Source organism: Dermacentor silvarum, chromosome 1, assembly GCF_013339745.2.
Source record: "Dermacentor silvarum isolate Dsil-2018 chromosome 1, BIME_Dsil_1.4, whole genome shotgun sequence".
Lineage (NCBI taxonomy): Eukaryota > Metazoa > Arthropoda > Arachnida > Ixodida > Ixodidae > Dermacentor > Dermacentor silvarum.
In genome coordinates this window covers 76,513,258-76,528,040 of record NC_051154.1, presented here as the reverse complement: position 1 = coordinate 76,528,040, position 14,783 = coordinate 76,513,258, and the positions used below count along the sequence as shown (strand labels likewise).

General features: G+C 43.9%; 1 protein-coding gene across 1 annotated transcript in view; it reads right to left on the bottom strand.

Annotated features, from left to right (window-relative positions):
• LOC119466553 (C-Maf-inducing protein) overlaps positions 1-14,783 on the bottom strand; it is a 57,242-nt gene that overhangs the window by 22,884 nt on the left and 19,575 nt on the right. Inside the window, exons 9-12 of the mRNA XM_037727079.2 lie at positions 12,734-12,817; positions 10,383-10,448; positions 10,243-10,269; positions 3,661-4,111 (exon numbers count right to left, since the gene is read on the bottom strand). Of these exons, the coding sequence (XP_037583007.1) occupies positions 3,661-4,111; positions 10,243-10,269; positions 10,383-10,448; positions 12,734-12,817 (628 nt within the window). The remainder of the gene's footprint in view (positions 1-3,660; positions 4,112-10,242; positions 10,270-10,382; positions 10,449-12,733; positions 12,818-14,783) is intronic.

The window sequence follows — 14,783 nt, the reverse complement described above, 5'->3', positions numbered from 1 at the left end:
GAAACACGCAGTGCAGCGTTCGTGTATTCTGTGGTTGGTTGTTGACGGCAGATTTCAGGAAGCATGTCATCCGCGAAACTGTAGCCTTCATCGCGTTTGTTAAGGATATTAGCAGACGATACGGACAAGCTGCGTTCCTGACTGCAACAAGCGGCTATCAAACGATGTTGACAGTTTGGCGCGCCACTTCTTGTGTTCTCCCAGCGATGCGACACTTCGCTTGGCGTTGAACAGAGCGATTCCTCCTGCCGATCAGGAACTCTCTGCGAAATCCATGGTGTGTGATTTACACTTTCATGAGCAGGACATCTTAAAGTGTTTGTGCATATTATCAATGGACAGACGGTTGAGGTGCCACGAGACAAGTGGACACTTGCCGAGGGTGCGGTGCCGAAAGTGTTCCCGAACCTTCCCCTCGTATCTGTCGAACCAACTGGGGAAAAAAATGCAAACGAAGAGAGATGTTTGGTGACCTGTTCTGGGCCATCTTAGAAGTGCTATCAGAGAATACGCTGAGTCGTGTTCGGTGCCCCTTGCGCTTTCAGGAACTGAGCACATGCATCATTAAATTTTTAACAGCGGAGCTGTTGAAAATTCCGGGAAATGCTGGGGATGACTTGGTAGTGCTTAGCCTAGCCCAAATACGTGGCCAATACCTTGCAATAGCCTATCAATAGCCAATCGATTATCGATCAATCACCAAGAAATTCAAGAAAATTCTGGGGATGACTTGATAGTGATTAGCCTAGCCCAAATATGTGGCCAATATCTCGCGATAGCCAATCAATAGGTAATCGATAATCGATCAATAATCAATAAATTCCGGAAAAGCATAACCCGCAAGGCCAGGACCAGCTAGGTGCCGATTAGCTCCGCTGTTTCTTTAGCCTTGCGCCATTTGTGCAAGCTACACTAATTTTTATTTAGTCACGCGCATGCATACACGCATACCTTGCAGGAACCTTGCATAAAAATGCATTCTTAGGCAAGGTTCCTGGAGCAGCGGCGGGGATCCAGTCTTGAAGTAAGCGAGGAAACATGCCAAGCTGCTGTAGGTGGAGTTGGTTTTCACGTAGGCCCAAATCATTTGCTTAGGTTATGTCCCTTCTGACAGTTTAAGTCTTAGCTATATATAGAGGCATACAGTTGTTTTTTACTTCGTTTTATTTAATAAAGCACCTATTGGTTTACAAGAAAGTTGTGCTGTTATTTTTGTGGATAACAAATTTGGTCTCGCTAGCTGGCATATAACTGCCTCAGACCAAAGTGTTAAGCAAGTAAAAGCAGCAAGAAAACGTGCAAAGCTGCTGTATGGGAAAAGTAAACTGCGTGAAAGGTTTAGGAAGCAGGAAGAAACACACGACGCTTAAACGCAGCTTCTGCGCTTCCTCATATGCGTTTCTTCCTATTGTGCAGTTTACCCTTTTGAATTTCAGTATGAACCGACTAGCCCGATATATCTTATTGCTGTAGATGGATACCGCATTTCGCATGGTATCACTAATTCGGACTAGGGAGAGCATGAAACGCGCGCAAGCTGCCCGTCCGCACGAGCTCAAGGCTGCGGCAAGGCGTCTGCAGTGGAGCGCGATGGAATGGTGCCACCATCTGGCGGCTGCCCAAGGAGTGGCGACAGCGGCGCTAAGCGCACGGGCGGAGAGTTTTACAACTGAAGCTAGTCTAGTAACGTTGGTCTGAACGACCACAAAGGTCTCTGTGGCACCGCCCCCTGACGTGCCACCACAGCATAGCTAGATTCTTGCAATGAAGAGAGACGTTTCTGTGCCTCTATGAAGATGTTCTGTTTAAATTTTAATGCAACATTATCTTTTTCTTTTTTCCAGGATAGATAAGACTGGGAGTATGTGGCATGTTCCACTTGGCAGTTTGCACAGTGAGGTGTGTTAGAACAGTTGTAGGAGGGGTGATCTCGGGAAGCACATTTTCTAAGGTTAATTGGCCTTGGCAGCTTTGTGAACCATGACCAAACCTTTGACAGCTGAAGCATCAGCGAGGGTTGGGGATGTATGGCCTTAAGCAGATTTTTGCGTATCCAGTTTCAAGAGTTCCAGGAAGCGTATTGGAGGCAAAGGTCAAGATTATATGTTTGATGGGGGTTTCACTGTTCTCTCATCTTATTTTGGTTAGTTGTACATTAACAACATCTTGGTCCTTCCATCCTTCAAGAAGTCCAGCTTCACTCAGCTGTAGCATATCTTCTCTTCCTCAGATATGACACACCGGACAGCGTTTAAAGAGCAATGCTCAGTTACAGTTAGAGGGATCTCTCCGAACATCATAAGTTTTGAAAGGTTTTTCAAACTAAATTTTGTGCCACACCTCTAGAAGGAAGTCGTACTTGCCATTGTAATTGTCGTATAACCTGGTCTTATAGTGTCAGTTAAGCACATGGCCACGAGAAGCAGTGAGAGTTCTTACTGTCTTGTGGATTACATGGAACCTCGAAAAAGTTTTCTTTCACTCGGTTCAGGAAAGAAAATGTTTCAACAGTGCGTCCTCTTTTTGATAGAGAATGATGAGGTAGTGCACGGAAAGAAGATGAGGCCATAAAGGTTCATACTTGTTTGGTAGCGATGGCAGCCACCCATCCAGGAGCTCAACAAAGGGACACTACAATGACTTTGTAAAGGGAGTTTTATGTGTCAACAGTACATTGCCACTACAGTCGAACACGGATATATAGAATCCGAAGGGGATCACAAAAATGTTCTATATATAAATATTTCAATATACAAAATGAAACATTTATACAACAATTTTCAAGATTTTACTGCTGTTAGTTATGCACAATAATTCGTTAGATGTGGGTCCCATATATCCAGGTTCGACTGTATAACCCACTCTAACATACCCAAGGTTGGATACATCACACCATGTTAACCCTAGCCATCGGAAACAAGGAGAAAAGAGATGAAGGAAGAAGGAGGTAGGAAAGATAAAAAAAGCAAAAGCTAGAGCACTTGGAAAGGACAGGAAACGGCGACTGCCAATTTTCCCCAGGAAGGTAAGTCCGGCGTTGCCGTCTACATGAAACGGACGCCGAAGAGGTCTTTTGCCTCCGCTCAAGGGCCATATAGATCTAAACAACCGGCATTGGCTCAAGCTCCAGGATCCCCCTTTCCTCGGACATGGCTAAGCAGCACACAGCTACACGTGGGAGGGTCCAACCCTCATGTGCTCAGATTCGTGGTGTTGCAACATACCAAATGCCTGCTGATGCAGATGCCTCTGCGGGGAAAGTAATGGACAGCTCGCTATAGCCAACAATGGGCAGCTGGTCTTTGCTATTCTATAATGAGGTATATGTACACCCATGAGCAAAAGTATACGATCCACAAGTTTTCCGGAAAAACTTAATTTTTCGTAATTAGGAGGCAGAAATTGGACTTGACGAGTGCACCAGTAAGTTCGCAATGCCAAGTTTGGAGTGCAGTTCCAATTCGTATACGTTTGCTTAGGGGAGTACATGCTATCACAAAGCTCAATTACCATGCTACTGGCATAACATTGTCAACCTGACCTGTAAGCCTTGTTTGCCTAACAAGAGCTACTCAGGACAAACTTATGCGTCAGAGCAATTCTTCACAAGTGTGTTGCATAACAGTTGGCCACAAGTGGTCAAGCTGCAGAGTCACTTGCCGTGGAGCGTGCAGGCAGCGTAAGCTTTGTGGGGCCACCCTTCTGCTGGAGCTGGCGTGCCTGACCCTGGCGTACGCAGAGAGCACCATAGTGGGGTGAGCTCTGGAGAGCAGCACCAGCCTGCAATCGCGCCTCTGGTGACTCGAGGGCACCCAGTTCCAACATAGCACATAGTGTCATCTGGCAAGCAGTGTCACCAGCCAGGGCACGCTCACGCAGAGCATCAAGCCACTTTGCCAGGGGTCCCAGAAAGGCACGCCGCCGGCCACAGCCACAGCCCACCAGGGTGCCCAGCAGCTGGCTCCAGAGGGCACCACCATCCTGGCAAGCGATGCTACCTGGACTGTACAGCTGCAGCCAGCCATCCTTCCCATCACGTGCACCTAACACCACACTGTGCACCTCACACCGTGGGTCAGTGCCAAGACATTCCACTATGGGCTCCAGGCCCCTGCATCCAGGTGACAAGCATTGGACATGCCATCAACAAAGAAACACTTCCATGCCAGTCCTGATACTTGGCGATTAAGCTGCAACACCCTCTTTCATAAACCTGTAGCAGAGTCCCCATAAGACAGTGAACAATAACTGTGCTATATGCACCAAATCTCTGTCTCTGTGCACTTTGGGTTCTGCAAACAACCTGGGACTAAAATGAAAGCAAGCAGTTACTTTTGCATCCACCGTTAACCCTTTCACTGTTACTGATGTACCGGTACATTTTCGTGTTTGTCCCGCTGTGTCGACATCAGATAGACAGAAATGCGAAAACCATACCAAGAAAGCATTTTCCATTATCCATGTCATTTTTGCCCTTCTGCATAACCAGAGATAAACTGTTAAGTTCGTTTTTAATATCCAAGAAAAAAAGAAAACGACACTGAAAGAGTTAAAATTATAGCAACAGCAGTCGCATCACAGATGTATAATGTGAAGGTCTAGTTCACGCAGGTAATAACTTCCTAAATATAGCAGTAATGTTGGAATTACCAGAATAAGCTAGTGTAGAATTTTACATCTAACAAGCAGACAGATACCAGTATGTATTTCAGGAAATGCTGTGGCATTCCAGACTAAAGATGTTTAATGTGAGCAGTGGCACTCAAGCAACACGCTGCCATCCATGTAGTATGCACTGCGGTCTGCACTCCACCAGCAAAATTATATAAGTGACCTGTGTACTGCTGGGTGGAGAGTCTGAATGGCAACTGTGGCCAAAACAACACCAAGCTGTCATGTTGGCTGGCGGGAGCGCTGGGGGCTACTTATTTCTTGATGTAAGTTTCGTTTTTATTGAATAGCCGATTTTGTTCACCTAGCTTTGGTGGCCATTAGGCCTGAATAAAGGGGGGGGGTAGTAGCAAGGCCATACACATAAGTTTCCATAAATAATGATCCATCAACTAGACTAAATACAGTATAGACCGCTTATAACGTAAGTCGCCGGAGTCACGAATATCTGCACTATAAGTGGTACTGCACTATAACCAAAACAATGATTTTCAAGCCCTGCACGTATGCAAAACATGTAGACCAAGCATGTAGACGTGCTTTGTACTATCGCACGCACATCGCGATTACGTTTTCGCCAGTGAGCTGGCGAAAACATAATCGCGATGCTCACTGGCGAAAACGTAATCGCGATGAAGTTCGGCAGCTTTGCACCGAGTCAAAACGAAACGCCGCAACCGCTGCGGAAAAAACCATGACCGCTATCGACGCGATTATGAACTATGACTTTGTGGTGCTGAAGGCACGTGCCCGACGCACGCACCAAGTCTGGACGAATTAACTACCATTCGCTGCAACAACTGCAGTCGACACCGCAGTCGCTATCTATGCGATCATCAATGGCGACTACGCAGTTTTTTAGGCACGCGGCCGACGCGCGTACCGAGTAAATAAAACGAAACTACTGTTCGCCGCAATCGCTGTGGAGAAAACCGCGGCCACTATCGACGCAATCGTGGATGACGACTATGCAGTTACTAAAGCCCGCGGCCAACGCGGTGCGGTGTATGCGCAGCGGGAAACGCAAGAATACAGGCTTTAAAGATACAAATAGGCTCGAAGCGTTCCGGCGTTGCTGTCATTCTCGTATGATTTCAACTGATGGCTGTGGCGATGCGGACTAAGCCGCTTCGTTTCGGTTGGACGCTAGCGCCGTTCTTGCTCTTTTGCGTCGCACATTTGCGGCGCTCCACACTTACCGAGCTCCGAAAGTAGTTCAAATTAACCGATGTGCGGCCAAATAAGTCCGAATTAACGAGAGTGTGGTTGCATTGAATAATGCATACGCCGGCCGGGAGCACGCACCTTGTTGAGAAGCGTGCTCGCTGCCGCCCTTGTCGACAAGGTTTGGTGCCGCAGCACAGCGTCGCCCCCCCTCCCTCGCTCCAATGCCCCCATGGCCTTTCGGGTGATGGAAGTCACGTTTGCTCTCCGCTGTGCGTTCGCTCTCCGTGAAGGCGCGCGTCCCCCGCGCGCTTTCACTCGCAGATACTGCGCGCGGCGACGATTTTATCGCCCTTGGACTAGTGCTCCACGTCTCATGCTCCTCCTCCGCATCGCACTCGTTGATCTCCTCTCCCATCGGTGGGCGCACCTCGTTGAGAAGCGTGCTCGCTACCGCCCTTGTCGGCGAGATTTTCCCGCGGAAGCCGCATTTTAACTGGTATTTCGTCTCACACGGCTGCACTGTAAGTGGTATGCATATACATGGAGTGTTACGGAAAAATTATTGGGAGTCTGAAAAGACCGTATTATATTCGGTCCTGCACTATAAGTGGTTACGTTATAAGTGGTCTATACTGTATACTCAGTGGTGTAGCACAGAGGTTACTAGCTGGGAGAGTGTTATGTAATCTATACAGGGTGTTTCAGGGAACACTTTCAAAAATTCTTAAAGGTTGCCTATGGCAGATAGCACAATTCTAGTTCATGAGCTGCTCTACTCGAAGAGGCGAACATTACTTGCATAAGAAATTGAAATGCATAATCGAATAATTAACAGAAATTCACTAATTAGGTTTTAACTAATTACCTGATGGCCCTTATTGCAATTGACAAATTGTAGCCGTGGAGTTGGCAAGGCGGATCCACTTGGAACAAATTCTCATGGCGACACCAGTTTCCAGATATTAGTTCCCGAACGTTGCGGAGAAATGCATTGGCATTCCAGTTAGGTTCTTAAAAACATCGCTTTATGCATTGAAGCACAAAATTAACTGGAACACCAATGCATTTCTCCGCAAAGTTCAGGAACTAATATCTCGAAACTGGTGTCATCCTGAGAATTAATTCTAAGTGGATCCGCCTTGCGAATTCCATGGCTACAATTTGTAAATTGCAATATGGGCCATCAAGTAATTAGTTTAAAACTTAATTAGTGATTTTTTGTTAATTAGCCGATTATTCATTTCAATTTTTTGTGCATGTAATGCCCGCCTCTTCGAGTAGACCAGCTCATTAACTAGAATTGGGCTATCTGCCACACGCAACCTTAAATAAATTTTGAAAGTGTCCACTGAAACACCCTGTATAAAAATTGATAGTGGAAGTAGGACCATAGTGATTCGCAGGTTTTTGGCTTCGCTTCTAAGAAATTTAACATCAACACAAATAAAGAAATTGAGCAGAGACCTATATAAAGCTGTCAGATACCCGTTTAAATTAACATAGTGATTTAAGTCATCAAAGCCATCATCTTGTTCTATGAAAGTTATGATGGCAAGCAACAAATCAAATATTTAAAGAGCAGACGACGATGGTCGTCCCCAGGTGACAAAAAAAATTTCCAAAATATGAACTATTGACATAACGTTGTAATTTTAATGTTAAAAACTGGTAAAAAATGTCAAAAGGATGATAGAAACATCAAAGTTCAAACGGAATAGTGGCCAAGCAAAATGGTTTGTATTAAAATGTGTGAGATTGCATGGCCTACACAGTATAATCTAATGGCATTAACTTGTGTTTGCCAACATGCTACACAGATACAGAAGCAGTATGGACCAAATTAGTAGATGCAAATGCAAATATATCAACAACACAAGGATACCCAAGGTTATACAAGTGCCTTTTAAAGGTTTTAAGTGCCTCGGTTATATGCATAGAAACTTGCGAAACGCACCTTCCAATGTACGGAAATTAGCATATCTAACCTATGTTCATCCGCAATTAGAATTTGCTTCATCCACATGGTCACCATGGGCGTGATCTTGTACGCGTTCCAAAATGGAACAGAGGCGTTCCGTTCCATCAAGCCGCACACGATTGGTCAATTTCAACCGCGACGTTCAAATTGACCAATTCGTGTGCGGCTCGATGGAACGGAACGCCTCCGTTCCATTTTGGAACGCGTACAAGATCGCGCCCCATATCAGGGTTACCTTTTTAGCATGTTGGAAGCTGTTCAGAATAGAGCAGCAAGATTCATCTCATGTAAGTACGACTGCTTTCTAGCATTACCCGAATAAAAAAACGCATTTCACTTCACTCATTAGAAACTCGCTGCATCGTCACTCTTCTTTGTTTTACAGATACATCTATGTGAATAAATTTTACCATCTGCCAATTCATACACCTCTGTGCACCGTCACAACACGCTCAGTTTCAAGCACATACATGGTCAAACGCAGGAATTTAACTCATCATCACTGCCTCGCACTATTGCACTTTAGAGCAATCTTCCGGACCACATCGCATCCATGTCAAACTGCGAAACTTTTTGTGATAACCTGAATACACTGTTTGATAATACTGTATAATGATGTTCTACTGTACTTTTTGTAACCTTTAATTTGTTACCTTTTTTGATGCTAACATTTCTTTTTTCTGTTGAAACTGTTACCCCTTTACTCAATGCCCTTCAGTGGGCCTGTAAGGTAATATGAATGAATAAATAAATAAATAAATAAATAAATAAATAAATAAATAAATATGCAAAGGAAAAATAAATGTGAGCCATGACAGCCAAACATGAGACACCACATTTCATACACTAAATATAGCATATAAACACATAAAGCGCCACATTTTCTGATAAATTAAGCCATAAAAAATTGGATATGAGAAAGTTATAGGGACTGCCTGCTGTCTGGAATGTGGCCTGAGATTATGGCACGAATGGAAAGACAATGTCATAAATTAAATTCTGCGGTTTCACATGCCAAAATCACAATATGATTATGAGGCATGCCGTAGCGGGGAACTCCGAATTAATTTTGACCAACTGGGGTTCTCAACGTACACCCAATTCACGGTACATGGGCGTTTTGTGTGTTTTGCCCCAATCAAAATGAGGCCACTGCAGCCGCGATTTCACCCCATGCCCTTGGGATTAGAAGAGCAACGTCAAAGCTCTAAGCCACAACGGGGTAAAGACAAAAAGGACAATGTTTCAACACAATAGAAACAAGCATGATTTTACTCTTTAAAAAAGATATAGGTTTCTGAATGTTGCAAAAAGATTACACAAGTTGACAAGCAGCAATGAAACGGCAAGAAAAAAGAAATGTCCCTTGTGGCATTACATAAATATGCATAAATCAATTGCGCTTCATTTTTAATCAAAAAGCTACATTTCTTTGCTAGCACAAGGGCTCCTGAGCCCATAATTATACTTCGTATGTGCAACTGCAGGGAGGTTCTCGCTGAAAAGTGACGCTGCCTTTACATAATCACATCATCTATAATCTATAATAAGCAGCTATGTGCTCATCATAGTCAACCTGGCACTTCAGCTTACGGATTTTCTACATGCTTGTGTTTTTCCCTTTCGGGCTCATTCATGGAGTGCATTGTTTTCATTCTCTTAACTAAATTAGGGGTTTTATTGTCCTGAAGCTGTACAGTAGTTTACGAGGGAGGCAGTAGTGAGGGCTACACATTAATTTTGACCACAGGCCCCTCAGCCCCTTTTACTAGCACCTAAATCTAACTACACGAGCATTGTTGCATTTTGACCCCATAAGAAATGTGGCGGCCGCAGCCAGGAATCAAACCCACTACATCCTGCTAGCCGAGTGCCAAAGCCAGTGAGCCGCTGTGACTGGTGTTTTCGTTCTCTTGCAATGTTGCTTTTCTTAGAACACCTGTTTCTGCAATATAGCCACTCCAACTGAAGTGGAGCAGATATATTGGAATGTCCACATATGTGCTCATTAAATTATAAGTTTTGCACAAGGCTGACACAATTTGCAGTCATATTTGACGACTTTTTTAATAACACAATCTAAAAAAAACTTTCATTAATGACGAAGCTGCACTAATTTCCAAGTTCAATTTTTGCGGTATACTATCACTTTCAATCTTAGTTATCAACGTTGCTGATGCTTGTACAGTTTAAATATTCACATTAATGCTCCACAAGAATGGGGATCCTTAAAAATTGGTACCCAGTCCCTTTTACACACAAGAACTTGTAGAAATTGCAATATAGCATGGCAAGAAAAGGACAGTTTGAATCACAAGCAAACAATTTAAGTTGCAAAAGTGGGATATTTGAACTATACCCCTATGTCACAAAGCTATCACCAGAAAGGGAGGGGGGGGGGGGGAGAAAAATAAATGGGTACTCACAAAGTGAACCGCTGGCAGGCAAGGGCACTGTTAAAGAGACAAGCAGTAAGTTATTCTTTGTTTCGTTTGTAAAAAAGGGTTCAAGATTGTGATAACTACACAAATAAAAATGAAAAAACAACAAAGCGAAGAACACTCACTCGTCTGGGAAAGGCAGGGGCTGCAAAAGCTGGCCGAGTGGCAAGCGCCAGTCTTCGTAGTTCACACTACATATGCAACAAAATGAAGACACAAAGCCTGTATGCTACAGTAAAAGAGAGGTAACTGAGCCTGAAGAACTAATGGAGCAGCAGAATCAAAATCATCAATAAACTGCCCTAACTGTTTTGAAAATCCACCAGAAAAAAGGTAAGAAAAATCATTATATAGGTGTGTAGGTACAGCATCAACAGATGCATAAGCATATTAGAGGATATGCACAAAATTCTGCAAGGGCACTTCCCCACAAGTCTTGTTTTAACCAGACAAGATGGTGGGTGTTGCCACAAGTGGAAATAAAGTAGGACTTCATGAGCTGGTGCCGCTATCATATCTACCATCTCTTACGACATCCTCATTGTTTGCAACAATCACATGTCCGTCGATCTGCAACGAAACAGACAAGCAGTACAAGCTGTCTACCATAGCCTCCGAAATCCTCCCATCTCAGAGGTCATATGCCGTCGTCGCGCCTATCTCCCGACATCAGCGACAGATGGCGCTCACATCTCAGAAAAAATTTCTCTCGTTAGGCTTAGGCGCGTTCGAAACGAGAAGCGATCTCGAAAATTCCTCAAGATTAGCCATAACACTCTCTCGGCGAAGCGGCATGAGACTAAACAAAAGCCGTTTACGCAGTCATTTGCTACGAACGAAGTGAATTCTACAAAAACAACGCGAAATTCAGTTCGAAGCGGGCGACCGGGACCGCCGCCATGTTTTACGTACACTACGTACACCACGCTAACACGGTAACGTTAACTCTGAGAAATAGCGTGCGCACGGTAAACGGTATGAGTCGGTTAGCGTTCTGCGCATGCGCACTTCGATCCCGCTATTCCGGTACGCCCGCTATTCCTGTAACCACGCTAAACTAAAACTGTCTAATACCCTCGGCTCAATGGTGCCATGAGCAGGAGGTCAGCCATCTTGTGCAGGGCAGCCTAATAGTGCGGAAAAGCCTGCTTCCAGTATTCAGCATATCCCCTACAGGATATTAGTACATTAGCAAGCATTAGTACATTCTGTACCTTTTAATAGAGATGAAAAACTAGTATTGGAGGAAAATTTTAGCAGAACTGCGAGAAAACTATACCTTCACAGACTCGGCACCTGCCACAGACACACTGCTATGGTCAAAGATGCAATCTGACCTTGCATCTTCACCCACAGTGGTGCATATTTCAATTCCAAGCTGTAGGCCTAGCTTGTGAGAAAATGGTTTTTAAAGGCATGCCAAAACAAAAATTTTGCTCTTTACATAGCTGCCAACTCTATAGCCACAGTTCGGGATCTAAATTATTATTTACAGTGTACCACTTCAAAACGTGCACCAAGTGGCTTTGTGGCATAGGGTTTCTTGAGCTGGACTCCTCCATACGTCAGAGAAACCACATGTGGTGGTCCCATGGTATGACAAACTGCTAATGTGCGTGTTGGAAAGCCTGATGCAGTGGTCACAAGCCACATGATGACCATGTTCCAGAAAGTTGGGTGTGGCATTGCATTGGCCATTCTTTCATTCCTTCACTCTGTACTTCCACATTTGACATACAAGTCTTGTCCTCTGCTGTTTACTTCAAAATGCGGAGTGCCTCCCTCCATCTCTCCCCTATTATCGTGTTGCGCCTATAGAGTGCCTGATGCCCTTAGCTTTCAGCTAGACAATATGGTGTGGCTCACGACCACTGCTTTGGACTGACCAGCCTGCACAGCAGTGGTTTGTGATACCATATAACCCCCCCCCCCCCCCCCAAATTTTCATGATAAACAAAATCTTATGTTTGGGCTCTTTATTTTTTTTTATGCTTTTTTTTTCAACTTCTTACCCATTCTTGAGCATGCTAATATTACTTGGGACCTCTTTACTCATGTTAATATTATTAAGTTGAAAAGAATTCAAAATAAGGCTGTGAGAGTTATTTTAATCGCTATGGCAGGGTATCGGTTTCAGGATTGATGGCAAAAGCTAGTCTAAAGCACACCCCAGAGAGGAAACTGTGTTATACTTGGTACATGTTTTGAACGGGAAGCAATAAAAGATAATATATAAGTAATGATTCGGTGAAAGTCGAGGGGGAAATTGAGGCTTGATACCATTCTTACAGATTTGGCAGCTGTCTAATAAGCAAAATAAAGCAAGACAAAAGTCTTGTGTGAGTACTCCTTAAGTGGCTACACTAATTTCCTCATATTTTGCTCCAATCAATACAAAGTGCATGAGTCATGTTAATTCATTCACGATTTAAGTAAGCAATTAGGCGTGAAAAACCAACTGTTCACAGACACTTACATCACATCTAAAACCTTCACGAAGCAGTCATGCTTGGCTTCCCAGTCACTAATGGAATGCGATATATCATTGTGATCTTCCGGGCTGAAACAATACACAAATAGTCAAAGCATTACTCATTTTTCTTAATTAGACGACAAACTCCAAGTTGCAAAAGAATTGATAATGAAACAATCGTGTCTCCTGGCAATTACAGAGAGACCCAACTCGCAAAGCTTTCTCACTGTGGCTATTCACTTGCAAGTCAAAGTGCTCATATTTTTAAGTCACATCTAAGCAAACTAAAGTGGCGTTCAGGGGGTGTCCTCTTATTTACAATATATAGCAACATTACACTTTGGTCAAAGCAAAGAATGAAAACTTGCAAAGTGACACCCAAGAACTAGCATATGGCTCATAAGCACCAAGCTACTGAAGTGATCAATAGTGGCCAAATAAGGGAAGCCCTGCCTGGAGCCAACATTACGACAGAGGGACTTGTCTTTGTCTTCTAAGCTACCAAAGAGCATGGAAACTTAAATGCAAGATGTGACAGCCAGTAAACAATTGGGAATGCAAAACAAGAACTATTAGAAGCATTTACATATGGGCACACACTATTATGGCATATACAGTGCTCAGCGATTGGAACGAGATACTCAGACCGTATGGCAGCCGGAGCTTGTTGTGCTTCCAGTGAGAGCTAGCTGCATGAGCTCTCTCTCGGAGCACCCAACACGCTGTCAGCCATGTGCTCCAAGTATCGCGTTTGTAGAAATCCAGGGAAAACAAGGGAAATGCGGGAGATGGTGATTCAAGATGATGAGTAACACGAGAACAAGGTGAGAGCAGGAGCCAACGTTTCGACAAATGGACTTGTCTTCTTCAAGGCAGCTTGTCAAGGCAACTTGTCTTCTTCAAGGCTTTGAAGAAGACAAGTCCATTTGTCAAAACGTTGGCTCCTGCTCTCACCTTGTTCTCATGTTACTCAAGTATTGCGCTTGGATCGCTGAGCACCATACATTTACACCAACCTTTGACAACAGTACGACACAGTACAAAGGACTTTGGAAAATGAAACAATACTTTCAGATAACAAAACTAGCAATGCTATGTCCACTGTTTTCTTATGCTGGACATGAGAGTATGGTTTGGATTATTGAATAAGTGGTCTTGTTAACTTTGGTTAAATGGATTGAAATTGTGCTACTGTTACAGATGTTACAGATGATTCATCGTTCATAAACATAGGTGCGATAGCTACTTGCTTAGGATGACAATGACGATACCAGCTGTTTGTGGCATATTGGAAGCAACAGCTACAGCACTGCATTCTGCTGGAATGCTTGCAAGCATGTAACATATAACAAATAAGGCACATTCCCCAATGAAGTATGACAAATTTATGCAGTAAACTTCGTACTTCCTCTAGAGGCTATACTATGTAAATGCTGGCACAATGAAAATTTCAGTATCCAGTATAGTTTTTAGCTTTAAATTGTGTGTAGGTGATAGAGGTGCCTATCTCTATCAAGTCGGCACCATTTTCAGCTGCGAATATGCCATCATAATGCATGCTAACTGCCAAAAGAAGTGAACAGAAGTGTGCCAAATAAAGCTAAGCGGGGACAATGAGCATGCCAGACACATGCAAGTGAAGGTGGCCACTGCTCCAGAGCCCTGCATGCACAACAAGCAAGGCAGGTTGGAGAACAAAAAACTGCCAATAGAGAAGCAGCACACAGACAAGCGGGATAGTTAATGACGACTTGTGAGCCAATGAGGTGCAGACCTGGAATAGCATGATTATAACTGTGAAAAACACACAATTTCAGGAACACTTTGTGGAAATGCATGTGATATGTGTTGACAAACTGTGGCACAGACACGAGCTGGCAACTATTCGGCAGAAATATGTGGATTTTATAACAGGGAATCATGTCTGATCATTAAGTATTATGTTGTGTGCCGTGAGTGGCATTAGTGACCAGAAGGGCTACAGCTTAACCCTTTCAGGGTCACCACCGTACATATACGGCTACAGAAACGAATCACAAGTGGTCGCGGCTGC